Consider the following 23,314-nt stretch of genomic DNA (forward strand, 5'->3'; position numbering starts at 1 on the left):
TCACCAGTGAACGTTGGTGAAAGGTGGCGGTGCACATCTGAGAAGGGCATCTGAGTTCACCCTTTCAAATAGTCATTTGCTCTATCCTGCCTGGAGTGCAAGATGGGAAGGTTTTTCTGTTTTGGGTCTATTCTCTTGGTCCTTTAAGCCAGACAAGCTGAATCAAGCACAAATAATGTAGGTAATCCATGTAGGCAGGTAATCAGGGGGTAATTAATGAGCTGACCATGGCATGGGTAGTTGGTAAATATTTGTCCTGCCGCACAAGGCCGGTGTAAAGTGGTACAGTGTTCCAAATGGCACCCTATTCCCTACATAGTGCACTACTTTTCACCAGAGCTCTACTGGAGCCCTATTCCCTACATAGTGCACTACTTTTCACCAGAGCCCTACTGGAGCCCTATTCCCTACATAGTGCGCTACTTTTCACCAGAGCCCTACTGGAGCCCTATTCCCTACATAGTGTGCTACCTTTCACCAGAGCCCTACTGGAGCCCTATTCCCTACATAGTGTGCTACTTTTCACCAGAGCCCTACTGGAGCCCTATTCCCTACATAGTGTGCTACCTTTCACCAGAGCCCTACTGGAGCCCTATTCCCTACATAGTGTGCTACCTTTCACCAGAGCCCTACTGGAGCCCTGGCATTAATGGAGGGAGGAGTATGCTGCCTGCCAGCCCTTGGCCTCTGCTCTCTCAGCACCTTTATGGTTCATCATCCTCTTCTCACTCACACACAGTGACATCACTGTAGCCATCGGCCCTGCAGTGTGCTGTGATGTCATTTGGATTTGTTATGATCACCAGATCTGCCGTGAGACTAGGTCAGCATTCACCAGGCTGAGCGCACCATCTCTCTCTCTCTCTCTTAAATATCTTGGCTGCAAGAATTTGGAAGTGGGCCTGATACGCTCCACAGATAGAAACCGAATGGGACAGCCATCTTTCTGTTGTCTGTTTATGTTGGTGGGAGTTGGATCAGGAGATGTTTTTGTCTGGTCTGCATTCCTCTTGACGAGAGCTGACTTCACCTCAGTGTTCAGCCAATGTCGTGTCAGGTCTCTGAATAACTTCCACATTACTTTTCTTTCTAAAGTGGGAAACGTTTGAGTGGTTACACCACGTTACAGCACATAGCCATTTATGATAATTATCGTGTTTGTTTTCAGTCTTTTTACTCCGGGTGGGTCAGAGGGACGGTACTATTGGTCAGAATGGCCTGAGGGGCTAGGCCCTTAGGCAAGACGTGATGTCTAGACCAGACCAAACCAGTGTTGCGTGTCCAAACAGAATCCATTAAAAAACATGTCTGTTGTCTCACAGGGAAGCCGATTGATTGGGCCCCTGTGGTATTAGATTATGTGTTTGCGTAACGGGATATTGACTAATGACCCTCCACAGATTATGACTAAATCTATACATATCCCAGGTGGGGGGATGGAGGGGTGCTTAGTGACGAGATGGGAGGAAACAGGAGGGATGAAAGGAAGGAGAGGGTGAGTTAGCGACTGCTTCTCCTGTGTCATCATAATGACATATGTCAAACTGGAGTTAGTGGAAGTTGGTATGGAATTGTTAGCACATTGCGTAGGGCTTGAGAGGCAAGGTAAACCTGCTTATCTCATCTCCCTCTGTTTTAGTAGCTGTCAGGCTGGACAGCCAACTGTCTTCTGCTGCATCTTCTCACATTGTCCGTCAGTCAGTGTAACAGCTGGAGTTTAGGCAGGTTAGTAGCCCAACACCCTCATAACACCTGAGCTGCCCTCACATCACTGTGTGTGGAGTTGACAATGACATGGTTTTATTTTCTGGGCAGGAAGAAGGAATAAACTGCTACACAGCTTCCTGGGCTGTCTCAATAAAAAAAAAAACTGTGGGATCTGACAGTAAAACTGTCACTAAATCATGATGGACGGTGAGACCATTGACATGAATCCATCGGCGGACGGGTTCGTTCACAGGCCACCGGGTATGGAGGCAGAGAGAGAGTGTGTGTTTCTTGCTGTGTGAATGTATTTTTGTTTGTTTGTGTGCATGCTGGTTTCGTGTGTGTTTTGTGTTCATGTCTTGCTGTCGTGTGTGTGTGTGTGTGTGTGTGACAAGACAAAGACAGTACATTTACATTTAAGTCATTTAGCAGACGCTCTTATCCAGAGCGACTTACAAATTGGTGGATTCACCTTATGATATCCAGTGGAACAACCACTTTACAATAGTGCATCTAAATCTTTTAAGGGGGGAGTGGGGGGGTTAGAAGGATTACTTTATCCTATCCCAGGTATTCCTTAAAGAGGTGGGGTTTCAGGTGTCTCCGGAAGGTGGTGATTGACTCCGCTGTCCTGGCGTCGTGAGGGAGCTTGTTCCACCATTGGGGTGCCAGAGCAGCGAACAGTTTTGACTGGGCTGAGCGGGAACTGTGCTTCCTCAGAGGTAGGGAGGCGAGCAGGCCACGTGTCATTGGGCCAGGCAGGGCTAGTGATGGCAGGGCTAGTGATGGCAGGGCTAGTGATGGTAGGCCGGCTCTGCTCTGTAGGAGATGTGGCTCTATCACCTGTTTAGTGGCAGTGCTCAATATGCCCAGTGTCAGTTAGTCTGTGAGGTGACTGCTGGTCACTACTGCTGATTCCCCTTCTCCTCCCTACCCTCCAACACATCCCTTTCCCATCCTCTCCTAGTAAACACACTAGTAATTCCCTACTGCTGACTCCCCTTCTCCTCCCTACCCTCCAACACATCCCTTTCCCATCCTCTCCTAGTAAACACACTAGTAATTCCCTACTGCTGACTCCCCTTCTCCTCCCTACCCTCCAACACATCCCTTTCCCATCCTCTCCTAGTAAACACACTAGTAATTCCCTACTGCTGACTCCCCTTCTCCTCCCTACCCTCCAACACATCCCTTTCCCATCCTCTCCTAGTAAACACACTAGTAATTCCCTACTGATAGATTCCCCCTGACATGAAGGCTGGATAAATATAGAGATAAAGCCAAAGAGTAGGCCCAAGCTTTTTGATAAAACAAATTTTTGATCCCCTGTCTTGAATTGTGTTCAGACAGACTCCTATGGACAGGTACAGCACATGAAGGGTTTGTTTTGTCAATAGTGTGTACTCATAAGTGTGTACATTGTGTCCTTGTTAAGGGATAAGTACTAGGCTGACATGCTGTTCAGACCGCACACGCACCATCGCTCGCATGTTGATTTTGTCCACCCACACCACACGCGATCAGGACACGCATGTTGACATATCAAAAACTCTGAATCAACGATATTAATTTGGGGACAGGTCCAAAAGCATTAAACATTTATAGTAATTTAGCTAGCTAGCTTGCTGTTGCTAGCTAATTTGTCCTGGGATATAAACATTGGGCTGTTATTTTACCTGAAAAGGTCCTCTACTCTGACAATTAAGTCACAGATAAAAGGGTCAACCGAGTCCTTTCTAGTAATCTCTCGTCCTTCAAGCTTCTTCTTTGGACTTTATATGACTGTTGGCAACCAACTTTAAGGTGCATTACCACTACCGACTGGAGTATGAACTTCAGCTCATCTTTCAATCACCCAGCCTCTCGAGTGGTGCAGTGGTCTAAGGCACTGCATCACAGTGCTAGCTGTGCCATTAGAGAGGCTGGGTTGGAGTCCAGGCTCTGTCACAGTGGTCTAAGGCACTGCATCACAGTGCTATCTGTGTCACTAGAGATTCTGGGTTGGAGTCCAGGCTCTGTCACAGTGGTCTAAGACACTGCATCACAGTGCTATCTGTGTCACTAGAGATTCTGGGTTGGAGTCCAGGCTCTGTCACAGTGGTCTAAGACACTGCATCACAGTGCTATCTGTGTCACTAGAGATTCTGGGTTGGAGTCCAGGCTCTGTCACAGTGGTCTAAGACACTGCATCACAGTGCTATCTGTGTCACTAGAGATTCTGGGTTGGAGTCCAGGCTCTGTCACAGTGGTCTAAGACACTGCATCACAGTGCTAGCTGTGTCACTAGAGATTCTGGGTTGGAGTCCAGGCTCTGTCACAGTGGTCTAAGACACTGCATCACAGTGCTATCTGTGTCACTAGAGATTCTGGGTTGGAGTCCAGGCTCTGTCACAGTGGTCTAAGACACTGCATCACAGTGCTATCTGTGTCACTAGAGATTCTGGGTTGGAGTCCAGGCTCTGTCACAGTGGTCTAAGGCACTGCATCACAGTGCTATCTGTGTCACTAGAGATTCTGGGTTGGCGTCCAGGCTCTGTCACAGTGGTCTAAGACACTGCATCACAGTGCTATCTGTGTCACTAGAGATTCTGGGTTGGAGTCCAGGCTCTGTCACAGTGGTCTAAGGCACTGCATCACAGTGCTATCTGTGTCACTAGAGATTCTGGGTTGGAGTCCAGGCTCTGTCACAGTGGTCTAAGACACTGCATCACAGTGCTATCTGTGTCACTAGAGATTCTGGGTTGGAGTCCAGGCTCTGTCACAGTGGTCTAAGACACTGCATCACAGTGCTAGCTGTGTCACTAGAGATTCTGGGTTGGAGTCCAGGCTCTGTCACAGTGGTCTAAGACACTGCATCACAGTGCTAGCTGTGTCACTAGAGATTCTGGGTTGGAGTCCAGGCTCTGTCACAGTGGTCTAAGACACTGCATCACAGTGCAAGCTGTGCCATTAGAAAGGCTGGCTTCCGGGTTAAGTGGGCATTGTGTCAAGAAGCAGTGCGGTTGGGTTGTGTTTCGGAGGACGCACGGCTCTCGACCTTCACCTCTCCCGTGTCCGTACGGGAGTTGCAGCCATGAGACAAGACTGTAACTACCAATTGGATACCACGAAATTGGGGAGATAAAGGGGTAAATATATATTTTGATATTTTTTTTTATTCTTTCAATCACCCACGTGGGTATATGCTCCTAAAAACCAATGAGATGGCACGTGGGTATATGCTCCTCAAAACCAATGAGATGGCACGTGGGTATATGCTCCTCAAAACCAATGAGATGGCACGTGGGTATATGCTCCTCAAAACCAATGAGATGGCACGTGGGTATATGCTCCTAAAAACCAATGAGATGGCACGTGGGTATATGCTCCTAAAAACCAATGAGATGGCACGTGGGTATATGCTCCTCAAAACCAATGAGATGGCACGTGGGTATATGCTCCTCAAAACCAATGAGATGGCACGTGGGTATAACAAAAACTATGAGGAGATGGGAGAGGCAGGACAAACAAAAGCAAGTTCTATTTTAGCGCCTGGCTACGCAGACACACATGAGCAGTGTGGCTGCAATGATTGAGTAACATGTATGTGTAGATGTATTTTGTGACGTGAGCGGTGTGGTCAGCATGTTAGCAGTTTCCGCGGTTTCCTTTGATGAAGTTAAATCAACTGATGTCTGTGTTGTATTAGACTCTGTCAAAGCCTTGTTTTGAAATTGTGTGATCCAAAATGGCTATCGGTTGCTACCCAACACACTACAATACTTCCTTTCTGAGAGCAACACTTCTTGTGATATGCTGGGGACTCACTCAATCTGCCCTTGCATGTTCTGCAGAGCTTAAAATAACCTTGAGTTTGATTTAACCCTTTGGGGTGGGTCACTACTCCACTAATGGGATCCCAGCCTACTCTGTCAGGATCCACAGCCAGCTGCTGCTGTGTGTCAGAACATGATGGCTCTCTCTGTTTGAATCACTCTCTCTCTTTTTCTCCCTCTTCCTTTCTCTTTTGCTGCTTTTCCTTTCTCTTTTGCTGCTTTTCTCTTCTCTAGCCCCCGCTCTCACTTCTCTAGCCCCCCGCTCTCACTTCTCTAGCCCCCTCGCTCTCACTTCTCTAGCCCCCTCGCTCTCACTTCTCTAGCCCCCTCGCTCTCACTTCTCTAGCCCCCTCGCTCTCACTTCTCTAGCCCCCTCGCTCTCACTTCTCTAGCCCCCCCGCTCTCACTTCTCTAGCCCCCGCTCTCACTTCTCTAGCCCCCCCGCTCTCACTTCTCTAGCCCCCCGCTCTCACTTCTCTAGCCCCCTCGCTCTCACTTCTCTCGCTCCCTCGCTCTCACTTCTCTCGCCCCCTCGCTCTCACTTCTCTAGCCCCCTCGCTCTCACTTCTCTAGCCCCCTCGCTCTCACTTCTCTAGCATTCTCCCCCCCTCAGCCAGCAGTGGATAATCTCTCTGTGATGAATCTAGCTCTAATGTACTAGAGTGGGATGTAGACTAAAATCTCTGGATGATGTGAGATGGGATAACATGACCCCATGCTGTACTGAGTGGTAACGGGAGATGGGGGATAACATGACCCCATGCTGTACTGAGTGGTAACGGGAGATGGGGGGGGATAACATGACCCCATGCTGTACTGAGTGGTAACGGGAGATGGGGGGATAACATGACCCCATGCTGTACTGAGTGGTAACGGGAGATGGGGGGGATAACATGACCCCATGCTGTACTGAGTGGTAACGAGAGATGGGGGGATAACATGACCCCATGCTGTACTGAGTGGTAACGGGAGATGGGGGATAACATGACCCCATGCTGTACTGAGTGGTAACGGGAGATGGGGGATAACATGACCCCATGCTGTACTGAGTGGTAACGGGAGATGGGGGATAACATGACCCCATGCTGTACTGAGTGGTAACGAGAGATGGGGAGATAACATGACCCCATGCTGTACTGAGTGGTAACGGGAGATGGGGGATAACATGACCCCATGCTGTACTGAGTGGTAACGAGAGATGGGGAGATAACATGACCCCATGCTGTACTGAGTGGTAACGGGAGATGGGGGGATAACATGACCCCATGCTGTACTGAGTGGTAACGGGAGATGGGGGGATAACATGACCCCATGCTGTACTGAGTGGTAACGGGAGATGGGGGGGGATAACATGACCCCATGCTGTACTGAGTGGTAACGGGAGATGGGGGATAACATGACCCCATGCTGTACTGAGTGGTAACGGGAGATGGGGGGGGGATAACATGACCCCATGCTGTACTGAGTGGTAACGAGAGATGGGGGGGATAACATGACCCCATGCTGTACTGAGTGGTAACGGGAGATGGGGGATAACATGACCCCATGCTGTACTGAGTGGTAACGGGAGATGGGGGGGATAACATGACCCCATGCTGTACTGAGTGGTAACGGGAGATGGGGGATAACATGACCCCATGCTGTACTGAGTGGTAACGAGAGATGGGGGATAACATGACCCCATGCTGTACTGAGTGGTAACGAGAGATGGGGGGGGGATAACATGACCCCATGCTGTACTGAGTGGTAACGAGAGATGGGGGGGATAACATGACCCCATGCTGTACTGAGTGGTAACGAGAGATGGGGGGGGATAACATGACCCCATGCTGTACTGAGTGGTAACGAGAGATGGGGGGGATAACATGACCCCATGCTGTACTGAGTGGTAACGAGAGATGGGGGATAACATGACCCCATGCTGTACTGAGTGGTAACGGGAGATGGGGGGGATAACATGACCCCATGCTGTACTGAGTGGTAACGGGAGATGGGGGATAACATGACCCCATGCTGTACTGAGTGGTAACGAGAGATGGGGGGGATAACATGACCCCATGCTGTACTGAGTGGTAACGAGAGATGGGGGATAACATGACCCCATGCTGTACTGAGTGGTAACGGGAGATGGGGGGATAACATGACCCCATGCTGTACTGAGTGGTAACGGGAGATGGGGGGGATAACATGACCCCATGCTGTACTGAGTGGTAACGGGAGATGGGGGGGGATAACATGACCCCATGCTGTACTGAGTGGTAACGAGAGATGGGGGGGATAACATGACCCCATGCTGTACTGAGTGGTAACGGGAGATGGGGGGATAACATGACCCCATGCTGTACTGAGTGGTAACGGGAGATGGGGGATAACATGACCCCATGCTGTACTGAGTGGTAACGGGAGATGGGGGAGATAACATGACCCCATGCTGTACTGAGTGGTAACGGGAGATGGGGGGGATAACATGACCCCATGCTGTACTGAGTGGTAACGGGAGATGGGGGGGATAACATGACCCCATGCTGTACTGAGTGGTAACGAGAGATGGGGGGATAACATGACCCCATGCTGTACTGAGTGGTAACGGGAGATGGGGGATAACATGACCCCATGCTGTACTGAGTGGTAACGGGAGATGGGGGATAACATGACCCCATGCTGTACTGAGTGGTAACGGGAGATGGGGGATAACATGACCCCATGCTGTACTGAGTGGTAACGGGAGATGGGGGATAACATGACCCCATGCTGTACTGAGTGGTAACGGGAGATGGGGGGGATAACATGACCCCATGCTGTACTGAGTGGTAACGGGAGATGGGGGATAACATGACCCCATGCTGTACTGAGTGGTAACGGGAGATGGGGGATAACATGACCCCATGCTGTACTGAGTGGTAACGGGAGATGGGGGAGATAACATGACCCCATGCTGTACTGAGTGGTAACGGGAGATGGGGGGGGGATAACATGACCCCATGCTGTACTGAGTGGTAACGAGAGATGGGGGGGATAACATGACCCCATGCTGTACTGAGTGGTAACGAGAGATGGGGGGGATAACATGACCCCATGCTGTACTGAGTGGTAACGGGAGATGGGGGATAACATGACCCCATGCTGTACTGAGTGGTAACGAGAGATGGGGGGGATAACATGACCCCATGCTGTACTGAGTGGTAACGGGAGATGGGGGATAACATGACCCCATGCTGTACTGAGTGGTAACGGGAGATGGGGGGGGATAACATGACCCCATGCTGTACTGAGTGGTAACGAGAGATGGGGGGGATAACATGACCCCATGCTGTACTGAGTGGTAACGGGAGATGGGGGATAACATGACCCCATGCTGTACTGAGTGGTAACGGGAGATGGGGGGATACCATGACCCCATGCTGTACTGAGTGGTAACGGGAGATGGGGGATACCATGACCCCATGCTGTACTGAGTGGTAACGGGAGATGGGGGGGGATAACATGACCCCATGCTGTACTGAGTGGTAACGGGAGATGGGGAGATAACATGACCCCATGCTGTACTGAGTGGTAACGGGAGATGGGGGAGATAACATGACCCCATGCTGTACTGAGTGGTAACGGGAGATGGGGGGGGGATAACATGACCCCATGCTGTACTGAGTGGTAACGGGAGATGGGGGAGATAACATGACCCCATGCTGTACTGAGTGGTAACGGGAGATGGGGGGGATAACATGACCCCATGCTGTACTGAGTGGTAACGGGAGATGGGGGGGATAACATGACCCCATGCTGTACTGAGTGGTAACGGGAGATGGGGGGGGATAACATGACCCCATGCTGTACTGAGTGGTAACGGGAGATGGGGGGGATAACATGACCCCATGCTGTACTGAGTGGTAACGGGAGATGGGGGGGGGATAACATGACCCCATGCTGTACTGAGTGGTAACGGGAGATAACATGACCCCGTGCTGTACTGAGTGGTAACGGGAGATAACATGACCCCGTGCTGTATTGGGTGGTAATGGGAGATGGGGGGAGATAACATGACCCCGTGCTGTACTGGGTGGTAACGGGAGATAACATGACCCCGTGCTGTACTGGGTGGTAACGGGAGATAACATGACCCCGTGCTGTATTGGGTGGTAATGGGAGATAACATGACCCCGTGCTGTACTGGGTGGTAACGGGAGATAACATGACCCCGTGCTGTATTGGGTGGTAACGGGAGATAACATGACCCCGTGCTGTATTGGGTGGTAATGGGAGATGGGGGAGATAACATGACCCCGTGCTGTACTGGACAGATCTGCAGAGCTTGACTTATGGGGCGGCAGGTAGCCTAGTGGTTAGTGTTGGGCCAGTAAACGAAAGGTTGCTAGATCGAATCCCTGAGCTGACAAGGTAAAAATCTGTCGTTTTGTCCCTGAACAAGGAAGTTAACCCACTGTTCCTAGGCCGTCATTGAAAATAAGAATTTGTTCTTAACTGCCTAGTTAAATAAAGGTTAAAAAAAAGTGTGTGTGTGTGCTGTAAACTGCTCCCAGCCCCCAGATGAGAACAGTAGCAGTGTGGTAAAACCAGTTGTCTCTGGGTCTTACTGTCTTTTCCTGTCTGTACTGTATCATGTTGACTAGTGAGGGGGTGTGTGTGTTTTGAAAACTGGAGTCTGATCTGATGGCCCTGGTGTTTGGGCTCCCTTTCCTGGAGAATGGTGACACTAGAGATAATAAGAGGGGGTGGGAGTGCTATTATCTGTTTGAGTGGATGGGCAACACGTCTGGATCAGCAGAGGTGTGTGGGTGGCATGGTGCGCACGTGTGGATATGAAGGAAGCGTAATAATCCAGCTAATTGTTGACGCTGATTTCATAGACGTACTGACAGATCAGAGGGTAGTCGAGGAAGGGCTCCGTGGATTTTGTTCCCTTTGATTGGTTATCATTACCTCTTACAAGCTATTCTCATTGAGCGGGAGAGACGGAGGAGAGAGAGGTCTGGTTAGCTGACAATGATGCACACGCTTAAATGGGGGGGGGGTTGTGTTATGGTTATGGATGGTCAAATAGCTAGCTACAATGACAAGCTACCGAGCGGAGAATCGTAGGTGGCTCGTTTCAGCTAGTTCCATGTTGTTCTTGATATCATGTCTTGTATGTCACCTTTACGCTAATATGGCTAAAATTCTCTAGTTAGCAAACCAACTGTAACAAAGTGTTGGAGAGACAAAAAGTGCAAATTTTGCAGATGTATTTGTTTTCAATAAACAATGGAGACGAAATATTTATTTTATTTAACTAGGCAAGTTAGTTAAGAACAAATTCTTATTTACAATGACGGCCTAGGAACAGTGGGTTAACTGCCTTGTTCAGGTGCAGAACGACAGATGTTTACTTTGTCAGCTCAGGGATTCGATCCAGCAACCATTCGGTCCAACGCTCTAACCACTAGGCTGCCTGCTGGTTACTAGTCCAACGCTCTAACCACTAGGCTGCCTGCTGGTTACTAGTCCAACGCTCTAACCACTAGGCTGCCTGCTAGTTACTAGTCCAACGCTCTAACCACTAGGCTGCCTGCTGGTTACTAGTCCAACGCTCTAACCACTAGGCTGCCTGCTGGTTACTAGTCCAACGCTCTGACCACTAGGCTGCCTGCTGGTTACTAGTCCAACGCTCTAACCACTAGGCTGCCTGCTGGTTACTAGTCCAACGCTCTGACCACTAGGCTGCCTGCTGGTTACTAGTCCAACGCTCTGACCACTAGGCTGCCTGCTGGTTACTAGTCCAACGCTCTGACCACTAGGCTGCCTGCTGGTTACTAGTCCAACGCTCTGACCACTAGGCTGCCTGCTGGTTACTAGTCCAACGCTCTAACCACTAGGCTGCCTGCTGGTTACTAGTCCAACGCTCTGACCACTAGGCTGCCTGCTGGTTACTAGTCCAACGCTCTAACCACTAGGCTGCCTGCTGGTTACTAGTCCAACGCTCTGACCACTAGGCTGCCTGCTGGTTACTAGTCCAACGCTCTAACCACCAGGCTGCCTGCCGCCACAAATATGTTGTCAGCAAGCCGTCAGTTTTGGGCCATAGTTGCGCACGTGTCGTTTTGGGCCATAGTTGCGCACGTGTCAGTTTTGGGCCATAGTTGCGCACGTGTCAGTTTTGGCCCATAGTTGCGCACGTGTCAGTTTTGGCCCATAGTTGTGCACGTGTCAGTTTTGTTGCTAAACGACCAACCCGTTTATAGTGTTCTCTCCTCTACTCCCTTGTGAGGAAGCTTGTGGTGACATTCCACAGAGAAGGCGTTACCCCATCAGCAGGTGCATTATCATATTAATGAGTTGGAACATTTGTGTGACCCAAAACAAAGAGAAATGACAGATTGTATTATTTATTTAGCTGCAGCCACCTCCGCTAGCATTTCAGGTTGTTTTGTCATTCAAATCCAGTGTCCATTTATCCTTAACCTCCTCCAACACAGCATTGAGAGCAAGCACGAAGTCACGATCCTCAGCGGACTCAATGAATTTGTAGTGAAGTTTTATGGACAACAAGGAAGTAAGTCTTATATTATGGAAATGTTTCTGTCCTATTTACCTATTAACTGCCTTCTGTTCAAGATGCCATTTTGAAGTCCTGCCCCTAATCAAATAACTTCAGACATTCTCCATCGTTAAAGTGATCGCCTAGTTCATTAACATTAATCCCGAACTAAACCACTTTGTGGTCTGAAAGCTTCTGACAAACGTTGACTTTGAAGTGAAAAACCACTATCACAGGTTTCAAGTATTTGTTCATGTGATGAATCACTATCATGTCTGAAGTTTACTCATAAGAGTACCACAACAGAGATTCAGTTGATGGTCCTGTTGGACTGAAGCCCTCAGGTCAGCTACCACAGGAATGTCCGCCTCCTGGTCTGAATGCTGAGTGAAGTTTGAGGGCAGTGTGTAAAATGGATTGGAACGTGGCCTGTACAGAAGGTGTAGGTGGAGATGCTTCTCACCATGTTTTTCACAACGTCTGTAGCACCAAACCCTCCCCTGATTGCACAACAATAAAGAGAGGAAGTTTGTGTGTGGTTATGATGCAGACAACAGCATTCTGGGAAATGACTCTTTGGAGTGTGTACACTAGTGTGTGCGTGTGTGCGTGTGCTGTCCCGTTCCAGTTCGGCACGACCCTCTGGTTCCCCACCAGGTATTCTGGTAGTTCATGACACACACACAAGCCCTCTCCATTGGGACCCAGTCATGGGATATCTTTATATTATGGAGATTGATCTGGAAGTAAAGAGCTCTTCGCTGCCTATGGCTAAAATACATTACTGTGTAGACTCAAAGGAAAATCAACGCCCGCTCATTTTACCTCCACGCTGGCTGTTGATGTCAGTGGTATAGAGAAGACTGTTCCTCTGACTGTCTGTCAGTGGTGTAGAGAAGACTGTTGATGTCAGTGGTGTAGAGAAGACTGTTGATGTCAGTGGTGTAGAGAAGACTGTTGATGTCAGTGGTGTAGAGAAGACTGTTGATGTCAGTGGTGTAGAGAAGACTGTTGATGTCAGTGGTGTAGAGAAGACTGTTCCTCTGACTGTCTGTCAGTGGCGAGAGAAGACTGTTGATGTCTGTGGCGTAGAGAAGACTGTTGATGTCTGTGGCGTAGAGAAGACTGCTCCTCTGACCATTGTGAAGGGCTACAGCCTTGCAGTGTCAAGTCCATAGGGTTTCTATGGTTCAGTCTCTCTGCTGTAATCCCTGTACTCATATTAAGTATCTCACTCAGTGATGTCATTAGTATATAAGCCTACCAGACCTGGGTTGAGGTACTATTTCAGATCTTACTTTCACATGCATTCAAAGTATTCACATATCTTATATTTGAAAAGACAAGTTGTTGAATATTTTAATGTATTTGGAAATACACTTGGAAAGTAGTTGATATACTAAAATACACTCGCATGTATTTGAAAATGCTGTCAACTATTATTTTTTATTTTTTTTACAAATAACCATTAAAATACTCAAAAGTACTTGTTTTGGGCTGTGCATTTGAAAATACTCAAATACAACGTTTTTTACAAAATTTTAAATACCAGATATTGTGAACCTAGGACTGAATCCTACATGTCTATGTACATGCATGGAGAAAAGGCACCGCACATCGCAATCTATGTTCCTAGTGTGGTTTATTGGTGAAAATGTTGGTCACCAATCAACCACATGGCAGCATAGGTCTAGATTGCGACCTGCAGAGTCTCGTAGGTCTAGATTGCGACCTGCAGAGTCTCGTAGGTCTAGATTGCGACCTGCAGAGTCTCGTAGGTCTAGATTGCGACCTGCAGGGTCTCGTAGGTCTCGATTGTGACCTGCAGGGTCTCGTAGGTCTCGATTGCGACCTGCAGGGTCTCGTAGGTCTCGATTGCGACCTGCAGGGTCCTCGTAGGTCTCGATTGCGACCTGCAGGGTCTCGTAGGTCTCGATTGCGACCTGCAGGGTCTCGTAGGTCTCGATTGCGACCTGCAGGGTCTCGTAGGTCTCGATTGCGACCTGCAGGGTCTCGTAGGTCTCGATTGCGACCTGCAGGGTCTCGTAGGTCTCGATTGCGACCTGCAGGGTCTCTAATTCTACTTTTTACCATTTTGATGTCCAGTAGCTGCTCAAAGACACTGGATGTGCATATGTAATCTTTTCTTGTAGCATGTCTGTTATCTCCCTTCTCTCTCTGTGTCTCCTCCCATCCAGCAGCGTATGAGGGGGGCGTATGGAAGGTGCGAGTAGATCTACCGGACAAATACCCTTTCAAATCCCCATCAATAGGTAGGGGGAAGGCATTGAGCCGGTGGGGGTTCATTTCTCAGTTGACACACACACAAAAAATATATAGATATGTGTTGTTATTGTCACAAACACGGGATAGGTGCAGTTTTACAGGGTCAGCCATTGTAGTACGGCTCCCTCTTACTAGAAGTAACCCGTAACATCTATACTTGACTTGCGTATTGTTTTTCTCTTTCGCTTGCAGGATTCATGAATAAAATCTTCCATCCCAACATCGATGAAGCGTAAGTTGATCACTTCTGATTTCAAAGGAACACTGAAATAGTAGAGGGTGCTCTCTCATGAGACTCATCACCTTGTCTTGTGTTGCTGGAACCAATGGCAGCAGGGAGCTTTTCTAACCACATCCATCTTAAACCACCAGCTCTGACCTTAACCCTGACCTTAACCCTGGCCGCCCTGACCTTAACCCTGGCTCGCTCTGACCTTAACCCTGGCCCTGCCCTGACCTTAACCCTGGCTCTGCTCTGACCTTAACCCTGGCTCCGCTCTGACCTTAACCCTGGCCCGCTCTGACCTTAACCCTGGCCTTAGCCCTGACCTTAACCCTGGCCGCCCTGACCTTAACCCTGGCCCGCCCTGACCTTAACCCTGGCTCTGCTCTGACCTTAACCCTGGCCCTGCTCTGACCTTAACCCTGGCTCTGCTCTGACCTTAACCCTGGCCCTGCTCTGACCTTAACCCTGGCCCTGCTCTGACCTTAACCCTGGCCCTGACCTTAACCCTGGCTCTGCTCTGACCTTAACCCTGGCCCTGACCTTTTGACCCTAACCCGTAAATAAGAAACGAATAGCTAATGAGCTTGCGCAAGCGTCTAGTGATGACCCCACCTGCATACCCATCTCTAAGGTCCTGTAGCGTAATATAATTCAATTTCATTGAATTTCCATTCAAGGACATCAATGGGTTGTTTGGCTTGTCTCCCAGATCAAATGGTGAGAGGGGTCATTGGAGGATCTAAAGCACAGAACAACAGTCTGATCCTCTACGTTAACTGACCATAATAATCTGACGTGAATACAAAACATCAAAACAGTCATGATGAAAACACTGCCTCGAGCATTTCAGTGGGTCATTTTTAAAGAATGTATTCCCCTCTGCCACCAACGTCACTTTGAGGCGCTCCTCATGTTGTGTAGAGAGGAAGTGTCTAAGAGAGCCTCCTCCTTAACCCCCTCTCTTCTCCTCTCATCTCCAGGTCAGGAACAGTGTGTTTAGATGTCATCAACCAGACGTGGACAGCCCTTTACGGTGAGTGGGGTGGCTCAGAGCTTGGATGTTTTGGAGGTGTGTGTGTGTGTTTGTCTATGCGTATGTGAGACACGGGCACATGGGCCACGGCTCCCCTGTCCAGTGTAAAACAAAACAAAACCATGACCGCTGGCGTCACTGGAGAAACAAGTGTAAAAAGTGTTGGTTGTGGCTTCATGTAGGAGCGCAGCGCGGTCAGTTCTCCTGTAATCCTCTTACTGGTGCTAGAAGGCTAACAAGGTAATACCCTGAGCCAGCAAAGTCAGAAAACAGACAGCCTAGCTGCTTCTCCTGACACTAATAATAAACAACTCTTCAGCTGAGAGAACAAAACCGCACTGGTTGTCTGTCTGTCCCCCCTTCATATCGCAATGAATTCCTCAGTAATAATGACCAGTTTCTCAGTCTGCTGGTTTTTTCACCCCATCTTTGTACTTGACTGATGAATTAAGGTCACTAATTAGTAAGGAACTCCCCTCACCTGGTTGTGTAGGTCTTAACTGAAAGGAGAAACCAAAACCAGCAGACACTGCCCCCCCCACCCCCGCTCGACAAGGTTAAGACAGCAACACACTGGTGTAAATGACCTTGTGATTATCCACAACAGATGTTTCATTAGCCTTCACTATTTACTTTCACTGAGTTTTCACATTTACCCATACGGGACGCCAAACATTGCTGACCTCTGCACTTATAGAAACTGAAGGTTTTAATCAATATGGAACAGAATGGATTTGTTATCAGAAGATTATTGAAGTTCTGAAGCCTCCTGGTTCATTCCACGCAGGGTTCGTTCTGTGTGTTTTGGACCGCGGCTTTGTTGTTCGAGATGAGTCACTCAAGTTGATGAGCTAATATGTTTGATTTGGCTATTGTGGGCTTTGTGTGGACTTCCAGCAGTGTAATGGACTTTGAGAGCTCTAACAAATTAGATTTCCAGAACTGTAGTGGAGGGCTTGGGACAAAAACAAGCCAATCAATGAAGCATTGTCTACTCTAGGCCTAGGTCCTGATTGTGGGTAGGGAACATACACTGGGTTACAGTCAGTCTACAGTTTTACCCAGTAATGTATTTTCTCGTCATATTTGTACTTAAGCGATAGTGACACCCAGTCAATGTATATAAACCCTGGATTGCTGATGCTGTGTATTGGCCATTGAGAGGCTTTGAAGCCACCGGTCAGCCATATTGGCACTCCCCAGTAGGAGCAGTCCTCCATAAGAATGAGTGGAATTCTACAGTATTTATATTAAATGTTTCAAGGACAACATTACATGTATTTAAGTATTTTGTTGTTGTCGTGGGGACAATTAATATTAATAATCTAAAAAATATATATACTTTAAGTGAAAAATTATATATTTTTATTATGTTTAGCTCACATAATATAATTAAGTCTGTAATAATAGAGTAAATGTGGTAAAAACAAATGTAGACATTAAAAAATGCATTTCTATCTTCCAATGGTGGGGGAGTTCCAAGATGGAGGTGTGATGGCTTCAAAACAGCACCCCCTAGGGGTCATCTAGTGTGTAAATATAAATCATTGCACCCAGTAGACATCTGCAGCATTGCCCATTTTCCGTTGAGTGCTAATTTTCTTGCAGAGACAAAGCAAGGCCTGCAACCATATGTCTAGTGGAAGGTCCTTCCTCTGGCAGGATGATTTTTATTTTATTTTTACATAAAGCCCAATCCTAAAATGATTGGATAGGTGTAAGCAAGGGTTCTATTACAAAACCATCACCTATCCAGTTATGTCAGAATTATATATTTTTTTTTAAAGAATGCTTTAATTGTTCTTTGTGCCCTGTTTTATCGATAACATTCTGTTCTGTCTCTCGCTGCCTCTCTCGTCCACTCCCACAGATCTCACCAATATCTTTGAGTCGTTCCTGCCTCAGCTGCTGGCATACCCCAACCCCATCGACCCGCTGAACGGAGACGCAGCCGCCATGTACCTCCACCGACCAGAGGAGTACAAACAGAAAATCAAAGGTACGCTTCTCTCCCTACGCCTTGATTAACAAACAGAAAATCAAAGGTACACTTCTCTCCCTACGCCTTGATTAACAAACAGAAAATCAAAGGTACACTTCTCTCCCTACGCCTTGATTAACAAACAGAAAATCAAAGGTACACTTCTCTCCCTACGCCTTGCTTTCTCAGTGTTGTCTGTCTCAAGGGGAATTCAAAGTGCAGATGTTCATTTCAAACGTCGCGTAATGGGTCCATGTAGAATCAGGAGGCTCACTAATGAAATTAATACTGTTGGTCAATAATCTACTTTGACAGCAGCTACATTTTTGTTATGTTTGTGCATTATTTTTATTATTACTATTTGATCATGTGAAGTAGATACCCCTGCCTTTAGCCATAGTCTACCCTTTTGTTCAGATTTGATATAGTAAAGTGTGTCTTGTCTGTCACTCCTGGCTGATGCTTTGTTCCCCGTTTAAAGCGCCTGTCTGCTCCCTGGCTCGGAGCTCTTAGCCAACGAGGTTGAGTCATACTGACCCTGCTGCCTTGCTCTCCACAGAGTACATCCAGAAATATGCAACAGAGGAGGCTCTCAAGGAGCAGGAGGAGGGCCAGGGCGACTCCTCATCGGAAAGCTCCATGTCGGATTTCTCTGAAGACGAAGCCCAGGATATGGAGTTGTAGTGATGGGAGACAACTCCCCTTTAAAACCACAGACTGTATGATTTCCTAACCATGAGAAAGCAGACATCATATTCATATAAGTTGATTTTTTTAAATTGTATTATTATTATTATTATTATTATTATTATTATTATTATTGCTAAAACAAGGATTTTTGTGGATATCAAGCCTCGGCGTATATCACACACCACCCGCTTTGTGTTTTTGCCATGTCCCAGTCGCTTTCTCCTCCTTCAATCCCTGTAAAGGTGCGTTGGACTTAGCGGTAGCAGTCCCCACATTCCACCGGTAGTTGGAATGTCCCCTTTGACCCGGTGACCTTCGGCCTTACCCTCACTGCACCAACTACCGGACAAAATGGAGACTAGCTCTATAGGCTGGGCTGAGTGGGAGGTGGGCACCAGGGGATTTCCCTTCTCTTTATCTCATGAATGTGTTGAAGAGGAACTAGAGAGTTAGGTCATATTCATGGTCATGGCAATTATGGTCCAGGTCTTCAGCCGAATTCGTACCTGTCTGGATTTGATTTTTGTTTGAATGGTAAAGTTGGATTTGAATTGGATACATCACCCTGCCGGCGTTGGCTGTCGACTTGTCCTGCTAGACAGGTGATTGGGTATTTTAAAGTAATATGAAAGAGGGGAATTGCAGCTTCAATATCTATTTTCTTTCACCAATGTTGTTTTTCTAGTGTTCATTTGTGCTTTTCATTTGGCTGGGGTTAGGAGCTGCCTATGGGTGTGTGTGTGTGTGCAGCACCTAGCTTGTACAGTGATACTTCACCTTTCTCATTAGAGCCTTATGAACCGAGCCAGCGCGTCAATCAAAGCGCTTACATCTCTCTGAGCCTGTCCGAGCTGGTGTGGCTGTCAGACTACCTGTACCCCTTTAGAAAAGTACATCACTTCCTGGAACGCCATAGGTATTATGTATCCACTGAAGTTTGTTAGGGGTCAATAATGCCCAGAATGAGGGATTGAACGCTGATGTGTTGGAAAGTGAGGTAGAAGTGGCCGACCTTACCTCACCGGCCACAGCACAGACGCCCAACAAATTCTCCTCCGCTCTGTTTTTGTAAAAAAGTTACAGGAGCGTAGAAAAAAATTGCAAGAAGCATTTTTGTAAAAAAAGAAAAGCACAAGGTTTTATTTCCTACAAACTCCTCCCTCCTAGATGATTTGGACCTTGTTTATTTTGGTGGCAAAGACAGGATTTTTTTGGTGGGGGGGACATCATTCTGTACAGTTTGGGCATGATCCAGAAGTGACGTTGTGTTGGTCTGTATTGCGCTAGGCTAGTGTAGGGCTCAGCTAAAGTAGTACTGCTTGTGTGGCTACTGTCTGAAGTATTGAGTTGCGTTGTGTACAAGGCTTAGTGATTTACCTGGGTTACCCTTCACTCTTAGATGGGGGAAAATGCAGGGGGGATATCTGCAGGTCTTTTTTTGCTAACATTGTTGAAATGACCAACTTTGCCTATTGCTCGCTAAACTATGATATGTGTTTTTGACTTGATGTAGCGATAGTTAGTTTACTGGGCGGTGTCTTCAACTAAAGATATGGGTATATTTCAGAGTTAGCTTGTTTCAGGCAATTGATAAGTAAAACAACAATAGCTGATTTTAAGTTTGAAGGTAATGTCCATTGTAGGGTTTACATCAGATATTCCATGGATCTATACCTGCTGGTACCCTTCAGAGATGTACAGATCAACGTGAGAGTGATTCCAGACAATGGCAATGAATTGACTGGTGGAGAAACTAGACTGAATGTATGATAGTCTGTGCAAAACAAAAGCATTGGGCCTGTTGAAAGTATCAGACACTGCGCAGTGTGATCAAGGCCACATTGGGATAGAGTTTGGATGGGAGACCACGTTTTTCTTTGTTTTTAATTTCAGTGTTCCCTAAAAGCTTGACTGTTCAAGGCTCCTGGATAAAGATGGTCAAATATGGATTGGGTTCCAATCAGGAAAGTGGGTTTGGGGTTCCCATGTTTCCTCACAGTCCAAATGGAGCCTGTAAAAACTGAATGATGTCACAAGGATACGCAGCAGAGTACCTTGCAATTGGCTTCTGCCGTTTCCTGAGCTGCCTATATTTATTCACTCTATATTGAAACCTTCGCTTTTCTTTCTCGTTTTTAATCAAATCATTTACGGGCACCGCTGTTAAAACAAAGGTGTATGTACTTAGGCTTCAGCCAAATTGTGTCATGCTGAAGAGAATTAGAACTTGAATTTTTTTTTCTATTTTAAGTATTCAGTTTGGATTGAATTATATATTTTTTTATTTCTTTTTTTTTCACATTTATGCAGTATTGTACCAAAGTGAAAAATAAGTCCCATCAGAATAAGTGGAGAAAGGCAATGGAGGCCATTTTGTGTTTTGGACACTTGCGTAGGGGAGCAAATGTGATATTTCGGTATTTTTAAAGAGAGTGCTCTTGTGTTGTCCTTGTTATAACTATGGTTTTGGTTTTCAAGCAGAAGTGTCGATGTTCCCACAAACGATCCAAAGACGACATGTACTCAGCTGTGGTCTGTTGCTATGGTAAACATTTTGTTTTCTTTCACTCCTTTTTATTCCCCCCCAAACTAATTCAATGATGAGAGGACTATTTCTAACCTTTGTTTTTCTGTTTGTTTTTAATTCCCAAGTCGAGGACTCAATGACTCTTACAATCCAAAAATCTCCAATAAACATGTGTGCTTCTGTTGCAACTTTGATTTGAAATTATTTTTGAAAAGATTGTGAAAGGTTTCACTACTTGATTAGATTTTTAGTCCCTCGCTCTCTTAAATACATTAGACCATAGGTGTACCAATGTGAGATCTAATTTCCCCCAACACACTATCAACACTGACCCAATGTGAGATCTAATTTCCCCCAACACACTATCAACACTGACCCAAGTCAACCTGTTCCAAGTAATATCGAGGTGGGAGGGGCCAAACCAATTACTGTAGTAAAGGTTAGTGTTACTAAGAGATGGTGGTACATAGCCACACACACAATCTCTCTCACACTCACACACCCCAGTCCTGTTTCGTGACGTCACCCCTGACCCCTGTGTTGACTGTACTGTACCTCTCCCATGCACTTGTCTTGCATGCATCTGGTGTGGAGGGGCTCGACTCATCATGTGCACCTCACGTTCTGTCTTTGTGCTTCTCCAGAGTGGAACGCACCACACTCAGACACAGTCCTACTGCTTTCACTACAGGGGACATTGGGCACACAGCATGGAAAATTGCTTAACAAAAAAACATTATAGGAACTGTATTTGGTACCTGTCTACTACTTGAAAGTCAAGGGTGTTTTTTTATTTATTTTTATCTGTCCTTGGTCTTATGTGAATTTCAGTCCTCCTCCCTCATCCCCTCTCTCTCTTCTACATTTTCTCCTCTCCGTTTACTCTGCATTGTGAAGTGGGCATGCTTGTCACAAGACAGACGCTCTCTATCAGAGGAGGCTGCTGGGAGGAGCTTAAGGAGGATGGGCTCATTGTAATGGCTGGAATGGAATAAATGGAACTGTATCGAACACATGGAAACCACAACTCTGTTCCATTTCTAACATTCCAGGCATTACAATGAGCCCATCCTCCTATACTCTCCTCCCGGCAGCCTCCTCTGCTCTCTGTCTACAGGATTATAACCTCATAAATAGTTGTGTATAAATAAACTGTAAGTTCTTTTTTTAAATAAAACATTAACTGTGTACAAACTGTCAGTGTGTTTCAGTTTTGGGGATTTTCCTCATCTAGCCCAGTATTTATAACACTGTTCCCAGAGTACATGTTTTTGTGTATAGTATAGTTTTCCCCCCTCATGGTGTAGTGAACTGTGTATATGTATGCACATTAAGCTGAAACAAACTGTTGTAGATAAGGTTAAAGTTCAATTTAGAGAATTTAGTCCTTTATGAACGGTTATTGAGTTGATCTGCCTTGACTCAAAGTAGAGTTTTTAGATAACTGGAATGAACCAGAGTTAGAGCCCTGCCTTACACCTTTAATGGTTGTCATACTGTTTACTACCGCTAGATGGCAGCATCTCACTACAGTCCACTCTCTCACTACAGTCCACTCTCTCACTACAGTCCACTGCAAACAAAAATCTTTGTATTTCACAAGTTGATAGTTGAATAAATAAGCAGAAAGCTTGAGCTTATCATTATTGAATATGTACCAGCTTGGAGTGTGGATAACCAGACAGCTATTGGTGGACCTTCGAAGATGGATATGAAAGAACTGGATCAGTGTAAGCAACATGGCAGAAACTCTCATGAGGGCTAGGGAGTTTCAGCCTTTTAGTGCTTACAGAAACTAGATCCTTTCAGAACGATCAAACAACCATCGCATAGTGTCTCTGCTAGGGGCTAACAAAGAGTTCATGCTGGGCATGGGAGTTGGGTGAACCTTGATATACCAGTACTGAGCCAAGCTGTACTGTGGTGAACTGGTTACACAGCCACCATTGTGAAAATGACTATCTGAGCCACCACACTATGGTTAGGGTAGGTACATTACTGTGAAGGGATGGGTAGTTTGTAGCTGCCATGATGCCACTTGAGCCCCAAAGCTTCTGCAGTTCCACATTAGCCCAGATGATGGCGCTGCTCCACTCATTTGCTTTCCTTATCACTGCTGTACCTAAACTCTACGTTATAAGGCATTATTAATCTCCTCCACCCAAAATATAAACTCACATAGAAATCTGTAATCTGTCTGCTTTCATGTGAACACGGGGAATCCTGAGGAGCAGAATTAAAGTGTCATATGTCGTTTCCTTCTCACTGTTTAGTTTTTTTTTAGGGAGGATGGAGCCCTAGAACTCACAGGGACCTGAAGGTAGATCTCCCTATCTTTCTCTCTGTGTCTCCTTCACTTCCTCCTTCACTCTGTCCCTCTCTCTCAATTCAATTTCAATTCAATTTAAAGGCTTTATTGGCATGGGGAAATGTATGTTTACATTGCCAAAGCAAGTGAAACAGATAAACAAAAGTCAAATTAACAATAACAAATGAACAGTAAACATTACACTTACAAAG

At 46.6% G+C, this 23,314-nt stretch overlaps 1 protein-coding gene across 4 annotated transcripts; it reads left to right on the forward strand.

The window, feature by feature from the left end:
* The first annotated feature begins 1,892 nt into the window (after positions 1–1,892).
* LOC106576478 (ubiquitin-conjugating enzyme E2 H) lies at positions 1,893–20,982 on the forward strand. 4 transcript variants are annotated; one of them, XM_045711668.1, is made up of 6 exons: positions 1,893–1,968; positions 14,250–14,324; positions 14,530–14,569; positions 15,544–15,596; positions 17,467–17,595; positions 18,137–20,982. In XM_045711668.1, exons 1-6 carry the CDS (start codon positions 1,905–1,907, stop codon positions 18,259–18,261), a joined length of 486 nt encoding a protein of 161 aa, XP_045567624.1. In that variant the 5' UTR covers positions 1,893–1,904; the 3' UTR covers positions 18,262–20,982. The 4 variants fall into 4 exon arrangements, with proteins under 4 accessions (XP_045567624.1, XP_045567621.1, XP_045567623.1 ...); XM_045711665.1 differs by lacking the exon at positions 1,893–1,968 and adding an exon at positions 11,791–12,066; XM_045711666.1 differs by lacking the exon at positions 1,893–1,968 and adding an exon at positions 11,868–12,066 and having other exon boundaries at positions 14,253–14,324.
* Positions 20,983–23,314: the final 2,332 nt, after the last annotated feature.

The sequence above is a fragment of the Salmo salar genome, unplaced genomic scaffold (assembly GCF_905237065.1).
Source record: "Salmo salar unplaced genomic scaffold, Ssal_v3.1, whole genome shotgun sequence".
NCBI classification, from domain to species: Eukaryota; Metazoa; Chordata; class Actinopteri; order Salmoniformes; family Salmonidae; genus Salmo; species Salmo salar.